This window comes from Mus musculus, chromosome 1 (assembly GCF_000001635.26).
Source record: "Mus musculus strain C57BL/6J chromosome 1, GRCm38.p6 C57BL/6J".
Taxonomy (NCBI): Eukaryota; Metazoa; Chordata; class Mammalia; order Rodentia; family Muridae; genus Mus; species Mus musculus.
In genome coordinates, this window is record NC_000067.6 from 69,527,660 (window position 1) to 69,546,995 (window position 19,336).

General features: G+C 38.9%; 1 protein-coding gene across 17 annotated transcripts in view; it reads right to left on the reverse strand.

Moving 5' to 3' along the window:
* Positions 1–3,547: 3,547 nt before the first annotated feature.
* Positions 3,548–19,336, reverse strand: part of Ikzf2 (IKAROS family zinc finger 2) — a 156,145-nt gene continuing 140,356 nt past the window's right edge. For 16 of the 17 annotated variants that reach the window (XM_006495965.3, XM_017320399.1, XM_030253862.1 and 13 more), the window contains 2 exons: positions 14,568–14,711; positions 3,666–11,833 (listed from right to left, as the gene is read on the reverse strand). In XM_006495965.3, the coding sequence (XP_006496028.1) occupies positions 11,109–11,833; positions 14,568–14,711 (869 nt within the window). In that variant the 3' untranslated portion in view covers positions 3,666–11,108. Of the gene's footprint in view, positions 11,834–14,567; positions 14,712–19,336 lie in introns of all 17 variants that reach the window. The other variant, NM_011770.4, reaches the window with a different exon arrangement.

A 19,336-nucleotide genomic window follows, 5' to 3' on the forward strand; every position in this document is an offset into this window, starting at 1 on the left:
GAAAGAAAGAAAGAAAGAAAGAAAGAGAGAAAGAAAGAAAGGAAGAAAGAGGCAAGGTAAAGAATAGACTCACTGAAGAACAAAAAATGAGGACTTACTTAGATTGTAAAAGACTAGGAGGACACGGTGATAGGCATGGCTCCAGCAACCATACTGGAAGACTGAAGCAATTTCCAGATCAAAGCCGTGAACGTCCAAGTGGCAGTAGATGCGATGTCTCATTCCTAGGAAGAGATAACAGGAGACTGAATTACATGATAAATATATCACTCATTTCAAGATGCAAGCAGATAGAGGTGAATGCTGGTATATTTTCCACTTTACAACTCACAGAAAGATGTTAGCTTTGTAGAGAGGTTTTGTGTGAACTCCTGTGAGGAATGAGCACAGGCTGGCCATAGCTTCTGATGAATTCATATATTCTGTTTTGTTTTGTTTGTTTGTTTGTTTTGAAACAGGGTCCCTCTGTGTAGCCTTGACCATTCTGTAACTTGCTCTATAGGCTAGGCTGGCTTTGAACTCACAAAGATTTGACTACTTCTGTCTCTCAAGAGCTGGGATTAAAGATGTGTGTCACCCCCATCTAGCTGAATTTATATATTCTTAATAGGTCAGGTTCAAGGTTTTAAATGGAAAGGAGTAAGAATCCAAGCATAAACACTGAAATTTACATTCTGTAATAAAAAAATAAACAAAATGAGTGCAAGGATAGGAACAGAGTGATAAATAATTTTATTAACTGTGAAGGAAAATTTGAAGAGAGTAAAAAAGAAAAACATGAAACCCACACTAATTAAAATTAAGTGAAAGGTCTGCTAAAATTTTCACTAGTAAAAATCTTAACTTCAGATTATTTCTTGCCTTACACCTTAGCCCTGTATTCCTCAGTGCCTCTCCTTGCCCTCTGCGTTGCCTATGCCAGCAAGTTCAATTGGGATCATTCTAAGAATCAGAAGGAGAAAAATGCTAAAATATTTCTGTTGGTATTTAGCTTTTTGACTGATTTTGGATGTTTACAAAATGAACAAACAAACAAACCAACCATAATTTAAGAGGACTCTGTTTCCTTGAAAATAAAATGGAAGTTAAGGACCAGACAGTATCTACTTTGCACAAGAAATGTGAAAGGAACTTAGCCAGTGATAACTGTGTTCATTTGTAAAGCACTTACCGAAAAAGGATCTGGTTAGAAGCCACACATATTCTAGTTGCACTAAATCACTCACGTTCAAATAGACTGTACTTCAGAGTAGTTAATCAAAATTGTGACAGGGTCATGTGGGAGTAGTCAACAAATGATACAACAGACTCTACAGAAGAAATGGGAAAGAGAAAAACAGGTCTGTTGTAGAGAAACAAAGAAGAAGACAGAAAATAAATACAGGAAAAACACAATATAAAAAGATAAGGCGGGAACGAAGTGAAAAACAGGAAAGGAATAAAAAGCAAGATAGCCACTCACTTCCTGTTGGGCATATCCCATTTCCAAGGTGTGTACCTACCACCTTCACTACCTCATATCCTGAATTACCATTGCTCATGGGACTATTAGAATTGGTATCGTAAAAAAGTCTTCAGGAATGACAATCCTTTAAGCTTTTATGCCCCAAACCAATACTTAGTCTAGGTCATTGGTATTTTATTATATGGCAGTGTTGCCAATTCTACTTCAACATTTAGGGATTCGCTCAGCATTCTTGGTAGAGCTAGCTGATTCTAACTCCCACATCGACTGTTAAATGAAATGCACAATGTAAAACAAGCCTTCTTTACTATAGGCTCGTCTCAGCTGCCCCAGAGCCCAGCCCAGACACCCTTACCTTAGTTCCGCTTTACCTGTGGATCTTCCTGGAGAATTGAAATATCCTCATCTTCATCAACATTTCAGTTGTTCAAACAGCTCTTCTAAGGGTTTTCAGAATAAACATCTCAACACCAGTTTGGGCACTATCTGTTTTTTTTTTTTTTTTAATATTTTGAGGGGCTTGTATTTTGCCTGGTAAAGTTGAAGTTAAAAGCAATTGGTTTGATGGGGGGATACTACCCAGGAGTGTAAATCACCAGAGGAGGAAAAGATGCTGCCGTGTTTACCTTTCTTAGAGTGAGCATCTCTTTGGATTTTTCCTGCCTTTATCCAATTTTATATGGGTGTGTGTGTGTGTTTTCAAATGACTTTATATTCTTTTGCCTGTCAGATAGTTTAGGGAAATACCTTCCTTAGGCATCATAGAAGCCTACCTGTCAAATTAAGATAAAACAAAGTACACTGGGAACTTCCTGTAAGGCTACTGACAAGATATGGGGTTTTGTTGCCATTTAGGGCACAAGCAACAGGAAAGGGCATTGTTTAGAACACTAAATGAAATTGCTTCACCAAATGACTGGTCCCTCAAGACTGGGCCTTTGGCTTGAGGATGCTGATAAAAGTCTTAGCATATCAACAACTTAACCTACTTCTGACTGGATTTGTATAAAATGTAAGAGCATAAGGGATGTTCAATTATTTGTTGTTTTTAAAAACTTGGCTCTTAATAGATAAACCAGCCTGATATTTCTGATCTAGAAAGGCCCTTTGTAACCTTAGTCCTAGAAGTAATTTGGTTTATTCTGCTTAGTATTTCTCATTCACCTGCCTCCAGCTACAGGCTCATATTTTGAATGATGCTTTGTTGAGATTATACATGTTCATTTGAATTTGTGCTATCTCTCATTCTGTGTGACATATGGAAGTGAATTTATTGAGAACTATTGCAAATACCCAGAGATTCTGTAAATATGTACCGATGAAAATTTAATAGCTATCTCAAAAGTGTGTGGGACTTTATAAATTGGCACAAGAGCTAAGCAGCTAGATAAAGCTAAGTAAAATAGATTTCCAGTTATCCAGGCCCTTTTAGATTTGTGGTTGGGAATATCTTTGTAATAGAACAATCTTCTTGTGGAAAAGATACAATCCTTATGGAATCTGAGGCATTAGCCCTTCACACTCATAGAGGTAGGGCTATGGGAGGCAGAGCTGGCAGTCAAATGCAGTCCAATCCTGTATTTTACTCCATGTTTTTTTTTTTAATTCTGTTCTGACTACTAAGAAATGCTGACTTATGATTATTGACCAATACTTGAATCACTTGTGTTCCTCAGTGGTAAGCTGGGGCCAGCTACCCTACACTTTCCTTTATGTCTGACGTCTTCCATAGAAGAAGGGAGACTTTGATAGAGAAAGATCTCAAATTAGGCTTAAAGGTAGCAACAGAATTGTATGAGAATTAGTTGAATCATAGAGATGTTACCCTTGATAAAAACATGTGATGTCTAGTTATCTGCCACAGTAGACACAACAAAGTGCTGGGCAGTAGCTAATGATTAAGGCGAGATCACACACATTGCAACTCTAGGACAGGACACACAAACACTCACACACACACACACACACACACACACACACACACACACACACTGGTGATGACCAAGCCAGCTGGAACTATTCAACAGTTTAGTCTTCAGTGACTGGAGAGATGTAGTTGTGTACAGAATTTTCAACAAAAAGTTTTTGTACCAAATAATTTCTGTCAGAAGTTTATTTTATTGGTAAAATATTAAATAATATACAGAATTAAAAACTGCACTTACACTTCTGAGAAGAAATAAATCTTGGACAAATTATATGCTTGTTCCTGAGATTGGCTAAGTTTATTCCAGTAGCTGTGCACTCAGACAGTACAAACCTTTATAATATAACCCTTTCACAAAGTATTACAAAGTTTTTGCAGCTTCTTCAGTTGTACACACACACACACACACACACACACACACAAGCACGCACACACACACACAAGCACGCACACACACACACATTCACACATGCATATACAACACTCACACACATATACACGGTACCCACATACACGCACAGAGCATGCACGTGTGTGCATTAAAAACAAAGAAAATACAAGTCCCACATTTTAGTCTGCAGTGATAAAACTGTTTAGTGGAGGTCTCCCAATCAGTATGCAGCAGAATGACAGCTCACACAGCTGCAGAGACTGTCGCAGTATTTCCATAGTAAACCCCATTTTCTGAGGTATTTGAGCCTTTAAAAACAAAAACAAAAACAAAACAAAAAAAAACCCTACATTACACTGAGCAAACCTGACATACAAGGTCTGGGATTTTAATTTTACAGATATTTATATATATATTTATATATATTTCTTTTTAAACAATAGTTTTTATTTCCCCAAATTATTAGTTTGAAAAAATGAGGTTCACTGGTTTGACTTTTTTTTATCCTTTTTTCTTTTTTCTTCTAAAAAAATCAAAGTAGTCTAGAAACTGTCAAGCAATTAGTCCTTAAAATAGTCTAATTACCTTTGGTATTATTAAAGAAAAAAAAGTTAAGTAGCCAAGACATATACTGTAAAAATACAGTATGTGCCATCAAAAGAAATGCCAAAGAAATGTTACTTTTTAATAAAACGTGTATTTACATTACAGCAGTCTTACTACAGAAACACAGGTATTAAAAAAAGAAAAGAACACACTACATATAAATATGAATAATACAAAAGATACTTCTCCATCTGCATTGAAACAGGTCTGCTTTAAATATGTAAAAAAATTTTTTTCCAACAGGTAATATTGATTTAAACCTGACCTAAGTGCTTTGATATTTATTTTCCAAAATGAGAGAAATGAAAACATTAAATATTAGTTATTTAACTTAAGAGCATTAGACAAGAGTGGGAGAAAAATTATATTTCAGCCTCAGGATAAACTTTCATTCATGATTTCAAAGAAAATTTAGTCTAAACGAAGTTTCTAGAAAGTCAGAGGAGTCGTTTGTTAATACGTTTTTTTTTTCAACTTTTCATAGCAGAGTGGTTTCCATATTTGCCTATGTCCTATGACATGTTAGAATTTCCAAAGATTTCTTTTCATCATTGGCTAATGAGACAAATGTCAGAGAAAGAAAAGAAGAAAATTACCATAGTTTTTAAGACTTCAAGAGGGGTATTGCACTTTTATGGAAAAAAGAAGAGCTGTTAAACTCCATAGCAAAAGAAACCATCCCAAAGCTGCAAATAACAGGGTCGAAGAGACCCGATGACAGGCAAGCCTGGGGTCTGGAGACCCCTCTGAGCCTGGAACATCACTGCAGAAGTGGGACAGCACTCGCCCCGCCCCCCGGTTGGGAGAAAGTTAAGACTCTTTGCTTTACATTTTTATCCTCTATGGTGGGGGGAAAGTCTACTCTTGTATGATTTGTATTTAAGAAGAAAGCCAAACAAATCAAAATCCAAGCACAAAGGAGCCAGACGGATACTCTGATTACAGAATTTCTGGAGTCACGTTAGGTGCCTCCTACTTGAGAGTGAAGCAAAATAAGGACTACGGAGTGCACCATGTCAACTCAACCACGCTTTAAAAATATAAAACTACACGTGGGTATAAAAATACGCCAGCAGACTACACAGCTAACTAAAACCACTGAGACAAAAATTAAGATTTAATGAGTCAGAAGTTCAGAGTTGACCTCCTAACTAGTAGGAGTGTCAAGAGAGCCACCAAGAGGAAATGACACCGAGAGGAGGGCCACAGACAGAGTAGGGATGAGGAGGGGAGAGGAAGGTAGAGTTGAAGACGCAAACTCAGAGCTTAGTCGTACCGAAGGGCAAGTGAGTGGTGGACATCCTCTCTGGTGCTCCACTGTCAAACCGTTTTTAGATCACAGTTCCATAATTTGAACAACTTTTTGAAAAGCACAAAGCAACAGCAACAACGAAAATATCAGCAGTCCCTCAATCCCTTGCATCCTTCCAGTGTGTTCCTTTAAATATCCATTTTCTGTAACTGAGATTCAGCAACATGCTACTAAGTGCACTGTGCTGCAGAGAGTGACCTCCATGTTCCCGGGCTTTCCTTACTACATGTCACTTGAGGTAAACTGAAGGCCCGGTTCACTGAGAACTGCTTATGTGGACCTATAGGAAGTTTTGATTCTGCACTTAAGGTGCACATGACCTGTAAATTTCATATTAATTCATAATATAAAAGTCATCTTAGGAAACTAGTTGTTCATGTACTTCTCACTGTCCATACATGAGAAAGGTGGATTCATAACAAACTTATACAGAACATCTATACACGGAGTGTCAAGCGAGAGAAACGCCATAAACAGAATTCAGAACTTATTTCCAAGAGTGCATCTGAAAAAAAAAATACTCACAGACTCAGTACAGCAAGAGAAAAGGAAACCGCTGTGAAATAGAACATTACATAAAAACCTTTGAAAATTCCAAAAGTTTAGGTTTCTGTAGTAAATGTAAAAACAGTCAAGGTGTCATTATTTGGCCTAAGAGTACAACACGATGACAGAAGGAAACACTAGCGTATCACAGCTTCTTGGTCATATGATGTCTGCTTTACCCAGCCAGCAGCTCGTTTTTAAAAAGCTGTCATAGTTGAAGACACCCCTTAGAAGTGACAGACGACCCCAGACTACACATCTGAGATGACATTTTGGAGACCAGTCACGGGACTAGTGTGCTGAGCTTTGTCTTGTTCAAGAGGAGACAATGATCTGCATTCCCACGCCATTTCACAAAACAACCACAGGTTAGAAGACAGAAGAGACAGAAGACCCAAGACTAGAGTAACATCAGTCGGGTATTTAAAACAAAGCAAAGCAATACTGTAATTACTGACTCCAAATTATACAAAGAAACCCCTGTGTGATGCAAAACATATTCTTCCTCAAGAAGAAATCAAAACATATAGCATAATCCAATTCATTGCTGATATGTGAGTCTACCTTCTATTTTGCCTCTACCATAGAATAATGTCCAGAAATATCATCAAGCTAAAAAGATTAAAATCTGGTTTCAAAGTTTGTTTTTTTTTTTTTTTTTTTTGTCACTTTTGCCAGCTCAGCTAAAAGTCTGGAAATTCTTTTAGCAGTTTTTTTCTTCTTCTTCTAAGAACACAAAGGTGAATTAGAGAGTACTTAGATTTTATGTGATTTTTTTTTTTCTTAAAAAATACACAGTAAAAGTGTGGTAGAGCTAAAGAGCTAACCAACACTCTCAATGCATTTTTAAAAGGCACCAATATAAAATTTTATAAGTATTTAATACATTAAGTTCAGGGTTTAAGAGACCAGTTACTGTATATTTTAATTATTTTGCAGAAACTGGAAGACTAAAACATTTATAAAATAACTTTTATATATACAAAGTTTCAATTCATCCCTCACTTTTTTCCCCTTTTGGATTTGGGGGAGCTTTTGCTGTAGAATAATTATACAGACAGTAGTTATTAAAATAACATGAAGTACAACTGACGATCACCACCAATCTACAATTTCAAGGCTAAGACAGTATGTGGCAGGTGACTTGGACAGTGTAAGGCGCAGTCCTGAATCTAGGGGCAGACAGCTCTCCTTGTCCTCTCCAGCCTCTTCCATGAATCTTTCTACCCTAACTTGTCATTTAGGAGAGAAGATGAAGGTTTGGAAAGACCAAACTTGTGAGGTGTGCAACTGGGTCAGAGAAGCACAAACACAAGCCAAGGTTGCTAAATTACTTCCTGCAACTTCTTCCTCTCACAAAAAAAATCTATATTTCTTCAAATATTCTCCAGTCAACTCAATATCTTTTCATTGTTTCATTGTTTTTTGCCTTGCTTTGTTTGTTTTTCTGGATGCAGACAATGGAGATTTGTGATTTAAATTGCCATTAGCCTTAAAGACACACTGACAACATGGGGCTTTCTTAATACAACCTGCTGAATTAGACCCAACTGCTGGCGTAGTAACTGTACTGTACTTCTAACTCTAAGCTTTTGTAATACAACTGGCAATGCTAATTGCTTCTTTTCTGTGAATTTTCATTAAAAGAATGTGCAATATGCATGTGCATGCAAACTGTACTGCATTCAAACACTGACCTGTATGTATGCCAGCCAGGCAGCCAACTTCATTCTAAATCTTAATGGTTGGCCCTCACATCCCCATTTTATCCAGAGAATTATTAACGGAATGTTTGAATGACAGTGTTTCACACTTCCCTCTACCGCTCATTGGGCTGGCGGCTCTCACTGTTCTAAAAAGCCTTTATAACAAGCAATCAATCACTACTATAGAGACGCAGCATGTTTCTCCAGAAGGAACTGGTGATAAAAAAAAAAAAATCTGGGCAAAATTAGGGCAGAGCCATCTGATAAATTCCTGACAAACTGGAAAACACAGAGGATAACCCATTTTCGTGCCCCTCAAATTCTCTCTCAACTGTAAAATGTCACCTAAATAAACTGGTCTTGTAACGGTTATGTAAATTTGATTTATTTGGTATCTGGCCTTCATACCTATTTTTAGGTGCTACCATGTCTCCTATTCTCTTTGGTGAAAAAGAGGCAAATACAGTCATTGAGGGTCCCTCAGACAGCACTATGTCCACAAAGTTTATCGTAACCCACAAATCTTGAATTCAGCTTGTCCCCATTTGTCCCTGTCACAGCAGAGCTATCTACTTTTTTTTCTGTATCTTGTGCCATGCAGCTGAAAAAGAAAGAAAAGGCTAAGTGCATATGTACAGCCAATCTACCCTTATAGTTCACGCCTTTGAGTACATCAGGTTTTCCAATAAAATGGGATCAGAAAGGCAGAGCACATCGGTACCACCTTCGTAGGGGAAGGACACAACTCTTCCAGTACACCTAAATTCAGTGTCATCCCAGGGCAGGTAGGTACATGATTGTTAATAGAGCAGGTGCTAGCAGAGAGAAGGAAGAGATAGCAGATGCCTGCAGGTGTTCACAAAGAGCCGAAAGGGACACACTGACAGACATCCAGATGCTTCCTCAAGTTGCAGTTAAAACAAAGAAGTCAGGAGCCTTAAACTTATTTACCTCATTCAGAAATAAATATCCTTTTCACTGTGATTCCAGAGTGTGTAGGGTAAGTGGGGATAGGGAAGGCATGATGAGATGTTTCATCCCCGAGGAAGCTATGTTTTTAAAATGTACCAAGGGATACAACCCCCCCCCCCCCCCCCGCCAAAAAAAAAAAAACAAAACCAACAATTGGCATTTGATATAGCTCTGGTTTGGTGCATTCTCTTACATGTTAAGGAACCAGTTGGATATTTCTCCAGAAAGAACTAAGATAAGGATTAGTAAAAGAGGCAAGTCAGAACTACCTCGCTCTGGCTATGGAAGAGCTAAGAAGTTCCTTAAATGATCAGACAGAAACCTGCAAAGCGAGTTCGGAGCACACTGCTCATCCGTGGGTACTTCTCCAGTCGTGGTACTTCCCAAGGCAAAGTGCAGTGACATGGTTTGGGCATGTCACTCAAGGGACTGTTGGAGCAGCGATGTGTTACCACACAGCAGACCTCTCAGCATTTACAAATGACTGTCAAATAATCCAGTTATGGTCAGGTTTGTTTTCCTCAAACACAAGCAGCAAGTTATGTCTGCCAAGTTGATTCCCCCGAATGCCTTGATAACAGTGTGCTCCAATCCTACCCACAAATGCAAGTCAAGTTCAGAAAAGAAAAAGAAAAAAAAAAAAAAAAACAATTGAGAACTCACAAAGATCAGATTAAAACCTGAGCATGAGATATGGAAGTATTTCTCACGTGCAAATTAAGAGACGACAGAAAATTCTTGACTAAGGGGTTGAGATTCATTTCTGATAAGGAACTCTAGAGTTGGATTTTTTGTTTTTATTTTTAAAGTGCGGGACCTTCTCCTAAAGATGGTCACATTCTCAACTCCGGGAAGGCTGAAAGAAAACTTTTTGCTTGTTTGTTTGACCTGCACTATGTTATTCAGGTAACAAAGAAGTTCCCTTTTGTCTCCAGCAAAGGTAGTAACTCTTATTACTGAAGAAATAGTGGAATAAATAGCCCTAGTAAATAAAAGACCTTCCAGGGTTCAAGTTACCACTTTCAGGTCCAATTAACAGTTGCTCCAAGATTTTAAAAGAAGCAACTGCTAGCAAGGCTTTTTAAGACCTTCTATTCCAAGAGTCAAAGAGGAATGGACTGTGGACAGAACACTGAGTGGTCACAGCTTGAAGAGAAATACCAGAAAAGGGTTCTTAGAGTGGGAATTCCCCCTACTGTTCGCCTAATTACACTTTTCTGCTGACTTGTTAACACTGATTGAATGCTGATAAAGTGACGATCGTAAACACACCTTTAGAAGCAAACATGTATACTAAGCTGCCATCATATTACAGCTTAAAAAAAAATCTCAAATTGTGAAAAGCAGAATTCTTCCTGGAAATTACTGACTGCCTCTTACCCACTCTTGAGACCATATGTTATTCTGAAAACTACATAAAAAATACTATTTGTTACAGGTGTTAAAAGTAAGGCTGCCAGGGTGTCTATAAAATGCCAGTCATCAAAACTATGGAAAAACAGTGCGCCAAGTTTAGAAAAATAAGATCAAAGGACCTCAGATGTATCGTAGCGGCCCTTGACTACCTGTAGTTTAAAATTTTTGCTATATGATACAGTGTAAAACATACTCAATTATAAATTCCGTAGGGGAGGTAAACACAGAACCCACAACAATTCAACTCATCCTAGTAGTTATGGAAAATAACATTGTTTTTGTGTTCCATGATCTCTAACGAACAGAAAATAAAATCGGTTTACATTTTGAAACTTCTTTGAGAGTAAAATGACTTAGACCATTTTAAATTGCCAAGCATCCTACCCAGAAAACTCTCAACTTTCCTGCCTTCTATCACAATCCTGAATATGAATGGCAGATCAGAATCTCTTGGATGAACCTCTATGAACTGAATGATCTCCTAAATTATGATAGGCCTTAACAAGGATGCATGGCTGCAATGAACTGCTTTAAATGCTCACGAAATAAACAAGCCAAGTTATCATTGAACATCCCATCCCTTTTCTTTTGTTTCTTCCTCATTGTAGTTAGGCAGAGCAAATGACATTTTGTCCACAAAATAAGAATTATAGACAGTGACAGCATCCAGAAGACAGCATGTCGCCATCCGAGGGAAGGTGGGACTGTAAGTGCAGTATTTCTTCATGTGCAGTTCTTCATAGGGGTCCCCTTTGGAATGAAAAGGCCTAGTGGAATGTGTGCTCCCCTCGAACAATGTGTGATGAAAATTCGTAGCGGTCCTGGCTTCTGTAGCCACAGATGTTGCATTCCAGTGGGTCCCGGTAGCCATGGCAACCCATGTGAATGGTGTACATGACATGGTCTAGAAAAAGGACTCGGCAGTGCTCACACTTGAAGGCCCTTATCTGTTCTCCTTCTCCATTGAAAACCTTATAGATGTCCTTCAGAGAGCCCTTGGGGGCCTTGGTAGCATCCAAAGCCTTGACATCCTCCTTCATGTAAGCTGGGCTTTGTTTCCTCTTGGGATTTAAGGCAGGGTTTCCTTGGTAGGACTGGCGGTCATCATGGCTACTTTCTGAGTCAGTAGAATCGAGGCAGCTATTGCTGGGCGAGGCCTCTCTTTCCTGGGGTCGACTCTTTGGTCTGATGAGAGAGATGGGGCCATCCATGTTGTTTTCGTGACTATCAGATGTTTCCCTGCTAATGGGTCTTTCTATCCTGTTTGGATGATAGACCTGAGAATAAGCTGAGCTTATAACTGGGGCCACCTCAGCGATTGTGCTTGGTGCATGCTGCATCAGAGGGTGAAGGGCCTCAGCTCCAAGGTAGGTGATTGCATTGTTGATGGCTTGGTCCATCATATGAGACTGCATCAGCTCAGCCTCCTTCTCATATGTTAAGTTCATATCAAAATGAATATCTGGGTAGCTGAATCGCATAAGCTTTTCCCCTAACATTAAAAAAAAAAAAGAAAAAAAAAAAAGAAAGGAAAAGAAAAAAGAAAGAAGAAAATACAACAAAATTAGTGATGGGGTTAAAAACATTGAAAGGTATGAGAAGTTAACTGAACACTACATCTCACTAAGCTGTGCTGTTTTACTCTTTAGGTCAAGTGTCTGGGCCCTTTAGTTCTGTGGAGATGCTCAGGTATGTGACCACACAAAGGGGATTTGTAAGAAGCATTTGCCCTTGTTCTAATGCCACCCTAGAAATGCTTCCAGCCCCAAGGGTCTGCTTTTTATCTTATTACTAGTTTCTATTGAAACTTCCAATTGTGTGAGGCTCAGAATTAGAGGAGAAAGAATAAATGCCGGGTGAAAAGAAATCAGTCTATGCACGTTTCTGCCTATCTCAAACACAGTACATGAGCTACAGATATCCTAAGATCAGAAGGGATGCGGTTATAGCCTATGGTGCTTCACTCCTGAGCTGGGTTAACTTGATTGATTTAGTTACTACCTTTAGAAAAGAAAAGCTATAGAGTCAATATATGTCAAGTATTAGAATGTAAATGGTCATTACTAAATTAGTTTGAAATTGTATCAACTGATAAAAATTAAAGGAATTAAAGGCTACTTAAAATATATGAGGAATTACTCTTAAAAAGACTTGTTCATGAAGTTTTGTTTCTTAGAAGTGGCCACTTTTCACTTTTATACCAGATGTATCCAGATGTGTGAAGGTGATACTCTGAATGTCTGTTGTTAGTCTCCAGGCTTTTTCTTGTTTGAAGCATATTGACTTTTTCTTTAACATTTACTATAATTTTTCCCCAGTGTTTTATTTCAACACAAGTTTTAAACACTAACCATGAAGCATTTTGAGAGTTTCAAACAGGAAGAAAAAAAGCAATATTCCTATTTGGCAGAGTAGTGAATTTGACTACAGGTAATATGAGACATGGTCTTAAAAAAAATCTCAACACAATACAAGATAAATCAAATAAATGAACTGCCCCCTTCTTTTCATAGGTAATTGTAAAAGGAAGAGAATGGGAAGCTGCTATGAAGTCACACTCACTGAGTACTATCTAGGGCGCTGAACTGGCCTCCCACAAAGCCTCCATCATTCATTCATCAGCGTTGTTCCATGAGCTCTCATCACTAAAACCCTTCGGCTGGACAGCAATTTGCTAATTCTTAAAATTCAAAAGCAACCTTCTCCCAACAAGGAGCTGATAGAGTCAGATGCTGATATTTGTACCCAAGCAACGGACAGAGATGCTGAGCCCTGTGGTTGAATTAGGAAAAGGCTGGAAGAAGTGATGAGGATGGTAACCCTGTAAGAGAACCAGCAGTCTCAATAAACCTGGACCCCTGAGATCTCTCAAACTCTGGACCACCAACCAGGCAGCATACACCAGGTGATGTGAGGCCCCCAACACATATACAGCAGAGGACCACTGGGTCTGGGTTTAGTCAGAGAAGATGTCCTTAACCCCCAAGAAACTGGAGGTCCCAGGGAGTTTAAAGGTCTGGTGGAGTCAGGGATGGGTGGTGGGGACATCCTTCTGGAGACAGGAGGTGGGGAGGAGGTATGGGATGTGAACCAGTTGGAGGGTGGACAGAGGGGGAGATAAACTCTGAAGTGTAAATAAATAAATAAAAGATAAAAATATCCAAAACAAAAAATAAGAAAGGAAGAAGGAAGGAAGGAAGGAAGGAAGGAAGGAAGGAAGGAAGGAAGGAAGGAAGGAAGAAAGAAAGAAAGAAAGAAAGAAAGAAAGAAAGAAAGAAGGAAAGAAAGAAGTTCAAAAGCAGCCTTCTCAAAGGTTTTACTGAAGCAACAGGACTCTCATAGCCCTTGAATAGCCAAGGAAAAGGCTGTTTGCCAGCCACTGCCCAACAAGGGTCTCCTACCATGTTCCCTGGTATTACAAGGAGGACCTGTTTTAACAGTTTCCTCTTCCTTTTAGGCATGTCACTACAAGGAAAACTATATCCCATACACAAGGAACAACAGTTTTCTAACAATTCCACTCAACAGTTCTCTAACAATTCCATTTTAGCATTCATACATTATTTTAAAAAAATCTAAGATCCTCTGTCCTTAGAGATGCTCCACAGCGTGCAGCACATGGACAGAGTGATGCCAACACTGGGCATGCCAGAGAGCATCGGAAATGAAAAATGAAGTTGAAATACATATTTCATCTTTTCAGCTCAAAAATCATAGGCTGGATGAAAAAGAAGAGTGAAACCCCAAAATGCACAATACACAAATACACAAAATACACAAATACACAAAGTACAGATCCATCTGAAACTATTTCCGATGGACACTGCTACTTTATTTTTTGAAAGCAAAGTTTGGGAACAATTAAAATGCCTCTGAATTCTAGATCAAATGCTCAGAGACTTAATATTAGAAGTAAAACTGTCAAAAAGCTGACACTAATAGAAATAAAAAGATATCACAAATGTGAGCAGTCATGTTGATCTCATGTCTTAGGCAGTTAGAGTTAAAAGAACACGCTAGCTTTCGCATATGATTTCCTTTATGTTCCTGTTTATACACCACGTTGATACAGTGTTTACTATCTCACAGTCTTCTTCTAATACTTTCCCATACACCTAGGGCTGTGTGTGTGTGTGTGCGCGTGTGTGTGATGTACATGGAGGTCTAACACATGGACCCTTGTCTTTCACCTCTGCAGGATCAACTCATCCATCTGCTCTGCTTACCCACAAACTTCTGAGGAGTGGAGCTTTTGCGCTTTCCCATATTTGCCGTGAGCTTCTCTATGACAGCAGGTCTCTCAAAAGGCACCAGAGAAATATTGTTGTCCATGATAGGCTCTTGTTCCTTACAATCTTCCATAGGCGGTACTACAGGAAATCATATAAAAAGGCAACTTGGTGATTTCTTCAACATTTGGGGTTACGGAGGTAAGTATGCTGTTCTGATACTTGTTTCCCAAAATAAATTTGTCTATTCAAATGAAAGGAGGTAAGAAGCACAGTACTAAAGAATATTCTTTAATATTACATAGACATGGCATGTGTGTGAGCCACACACACACACACACACACACACACACGTACAGCACACTGACACATACTCACACACACATACACACATGCACATATACACAGAAACACACACACATATGCACACATGCAGACGCACACCCTCTCCCACACACAGTTTATTTTTATGAATCTCTCAGATCAGTGATATAAAGTGTTGCCACTACTGGTGATAAACATGTTCATCTGACTACTCATTTTACTTCTCTGAAGTATGGTTAGTGTAGATAAAAATTGATAATACTCTAGACTGCACTATCACCAAGACTGTTGACTTTATTTTTCTAACATAACTTATACATGCCCCCTTGATTTGGAGAAAGGCTTAAGAGCAGCAGGATATTTGATGACTCTTCCCCTACGAGTTTTCCTGCAGCTGGGTTTGCTACTTGATGAGGTCCTAGCCTTAATGGCATCATAACTACCTGCCCGGGAGCCCTGATGTGTGAGGTCTGGTTCTGCACTTATCGGTGCATAGTAAACTGTAGATGCTCTAAAGTTGTAATTTATTTCTAAGAACAGCGGGATAAAGCAATCCATTTTCAAACTGGCCCTTTGGCTTCTGAACTACTGCCCTAATTCAGTTGATGGACTTCACGAATCCTGGCTGCCTCCACTGCTGTTGGCTTCAGTGTTGACATTGCTACAGTAGACAAGTGACTCATAAAAGATGCTTTTGAGGAAGAATCCAGATCCAGGATATTTAACTAAGGACAGGGCAACATCTCACATAGATCAGATGAGGCGTTTACATTAGTTCTCATAGTGAAGACTGATGGGTCCATCTCTTAGGTGCTCTTTCCTTATTCAGCACAGTAAAGTGATTCTCCTAGATCCTTTTGTTTGTTGAGGACAGACCTACTGTGCGAAACCCAATGCATTCTAGCCTACAAGGGGATGCTGGTGATGAACATAACCTACCAAGTACCAATACATGGAGTACCTGTACAGCAATACACGTTGCTGATGCTGAAATAAGAAAATTCATCAAAACGTTTCTTTATTCAGCCATTTTTAAAATAACTAAATCAATAGTAAACGCTTGGGTAATCTAGTGGCTTGACCAGAAGAAGTTAATGTTTGACCTACATTTAATAAGATACCCTCGGGCTCTGAATAATAAGAAATTCTCTAACAGCTGGATGTCAGTTTAGAAAAGAAAAATCAAGGTGAGATCTAGTAATACGGTCCTTTTTCTAGATTGATACAATTTATGATATTATTGAGAGGAAAATTCCTCCCAAAGCATTATATAAGGCATTCTATATCATCTTTTCACAACTGTAACATAACAGAAGAAAATCAAAATAATTTTGAAGCAAAATATTAAAAAATAATGCCAAGGTAACCCCAGAACTCATCTAAGGAGGCCAGGAGGCAGGAGGATGAAATGGTGGAGTTGATATGGTGAGCAAACAGGCAGTGGGAGGCAGATAATAGCCAACATGGTCATGTGTGTTTTCAGTAGTAAATCCACAAGCACTTATTAAAATAACTCCTCGCTGGACATTGTATGTCATGCCTATACCTGCAGCACTTGGGAAGCTGAGGCAGGAGAATTGTTATAAGTTGTAGGTTAGCTTGGGCTATATACTAAGAGTATGTTACAAAAAAGCCCCCCAAAAAACAACCTACGAAAGTTCAAAGTGAACCTGTGAAAAATAATGGCAGGAAAAAAAATTGTAAAAATTTGCCGAAAGGGCAGCAAGACTAGCGGATGGGGTTTGCCCCCCAAATTGACTATGCTAATCAGTTCTGAGATGAGTAGTCCTGAAGCATGGCAACTTTGCTTTAGGTATTACACTGGATTTTCATATCTGCATACTCTTAACAGTCAGAATGAAACCTGGGTGGGGACCGTCCCCCACCACATCCACCTCAACTCAGATGGCTTGTCTCAAGTTCAATGAAGCTCATGTGAACTGAAAATGATTATGACTGAGTTTGGTCTATGTTCTACTTCACAACAGCTCCTCAGACCAAAAGACAAACTTTCTGCCACACTGGCAATAATAATAACGGACAGAAACTTGATAGTAAGTACTTTTTCAAGGCTTTACATTAAATAATCTATGTAATACTTTCCATGTGTCTCAGGAAACAGGTGTTCTTCATTTTACAGGCAGGGAATCAAAGATGTAGAGATCTGCAGTAATTTTTTCTGTGCATCACTAGCCATTATAGAATGCTAATACTGGGATGTTTGGATTTATGGAATGCCTTGGCCTTGTTATAATTTTTGTATATATATATATATTTTCAACACTGACATCTTATAAGGCAGCTTAACAGCCTTGTAAGCTCATAGGGAAAAGACCTGTCATGTTTTTCCTTAATCATATAATCTGACATTTTTGCTTTTATAAATGGGGATGCAACATAACACAATATTTTGGGACCTATACTGTTTACAATGCAAAACTCATTTCTAGATATTTTGTGTTTCATTTTATCAATCACATGATAAGACATTCATCTAGACCAAAGGCGTATGTACTTCTGGCAATAGCTTCACTTGTTTGCGCAGTCCATAACTCAGACTGTGCTTTGACTCAGTTTGAACACCGAGGATAAGAGTGTACTTCTGCTTTCATGTCATATGCCACATGGATAAACAGGCCATAAAGGCAGATCCATGAAAGTATTCCCAAGACTGCTTCTTTTATCCGAATATACCATCAAATTTTTAAATCCTAAGAACAGAGTTCACTTTCCTTCCTGAAGGTGCCTGCAGTGTTTTGCCCTACTGCCTTGGCCTGATAGTGTCTTGTCATCCTCTCATTGGCATAGTATGTGGCCAGTCTCTGCCCATACTATCTTCTGCCCCCGGGCAGACATCAAACCTTACTCGACATTGGTGACACTGACTTTTATCACCCAGCAACTCCTTATCGATTGAACCATGACAGTCACAGACTAGAGCAGCGTACAGTGGTTTTGCCTCCCGGCTGCAGCCTTCCACCTCTCACTCCTTTATTTAACTTAAGTGTTTGCTAATGATCTTTGATACTCCTCAGACTCTTCTCTATGGAATATATGTGTGGAATATACAGTCAGTTAGCTGTCGGAGATATAGGCTTCCTCTCACCTCTCACCTCTCATCCTCAGGTCTCACACTCTGCATGATTGAAGCTTCCCTCAACTTCCCCATCAACTAAGTGTCTGCTAGAGAACTTCACAGACACCATCACTACAAAGCTTGCTTCTGTTCATGTTGTTATTTCTAACATGGATTGTGCACTACTATAATATTGGTATATAAGGTGTGATCTTTTGCCTCTCTATTTTCAGAAAGTTCCATCGCAAGTCTTTGATCGTCTTTTCTGGTTGAAGTGGAGAATACCTGCCTCCTTTACCCTCTCCCCAGGAAGAGCCAATGTGGGCAACAAACAAGTTTTGGAAAACAGAGGCTAGGAAAAGAAACTGTGTCAGACATGGAGGTGAAGGCAGCCAGAGTGATAAAAACCTTCACTCATACCACTAACAGAAAGTGAGGAGCAGATAAGAGGACAGGGAGAGAGGAAGGGAATCAAGCCAAGTTTCTGAGGTTCAGGACAAGCTATGTAGATGAGAACTTTACAACTGTGGCAGCATTTCACCCTTGCTATTCTTCCATAGGGTATCTCTCACCAGCTACCCACAAACTCAATACAGTTCCCTACTAAATATGCACAGAGGAGGAATGCAAAAAATATTACTATGACCCCAGAAAAGTGAAGTGGTGTTAACACTGTGGTTGAAGTGTAGTTGGGTTTGAGTGTGGTTGACACACTGTCTAATATTTAAGAACAGTTGTTAAAGCCTATAATATAACATCTACCATCATTGTCATTCCTCCCTGGCCTGACCCTGTTGGGCCCAGTGCCCTGGCTTATCTTTTTCAAGCTCATCCCCACTGGGTTCTAGGTTCATCACAACCCTGTGAAGAGACTGTACTTGAGAAGAGCTAAACAATCTGGGAAACAAGGACAGGACCAAAGCTCCAGTCATTTAGAAGACACATCTTTCTCTCTCTACAATATATAACACTAATTCTATAGTAAGTCTGTGTGCCAATAGAGAATATTAATTAAAATTATATATTCATATCTTCTTTACAACAATATGAAGTTAAGGGAAACTCTGACTTCTATTTGGGTATACATATAGCCAAGAGTTCTATAAATGAACGAATAAAAAATACATTATTAGAATTTGCACATGTCCTCGAATTGAAGGCCAGAATTGCAATAGGGAAACATCCCATGGAAAACCTCGTAAGGATACTTTGAAGCATCTTTGGAGAGCTTTGGCATAGCGTTAAGCTTCTTTTTGTCCTCTGCTGCCAGTTGGCCCTAAAACCAACAATTTAAATCAGCAGTTCTTAACCTGTGGATTATAATTCCTTTGGCAATTTTTTATTCCCCAAAGTACTTATATTTCAA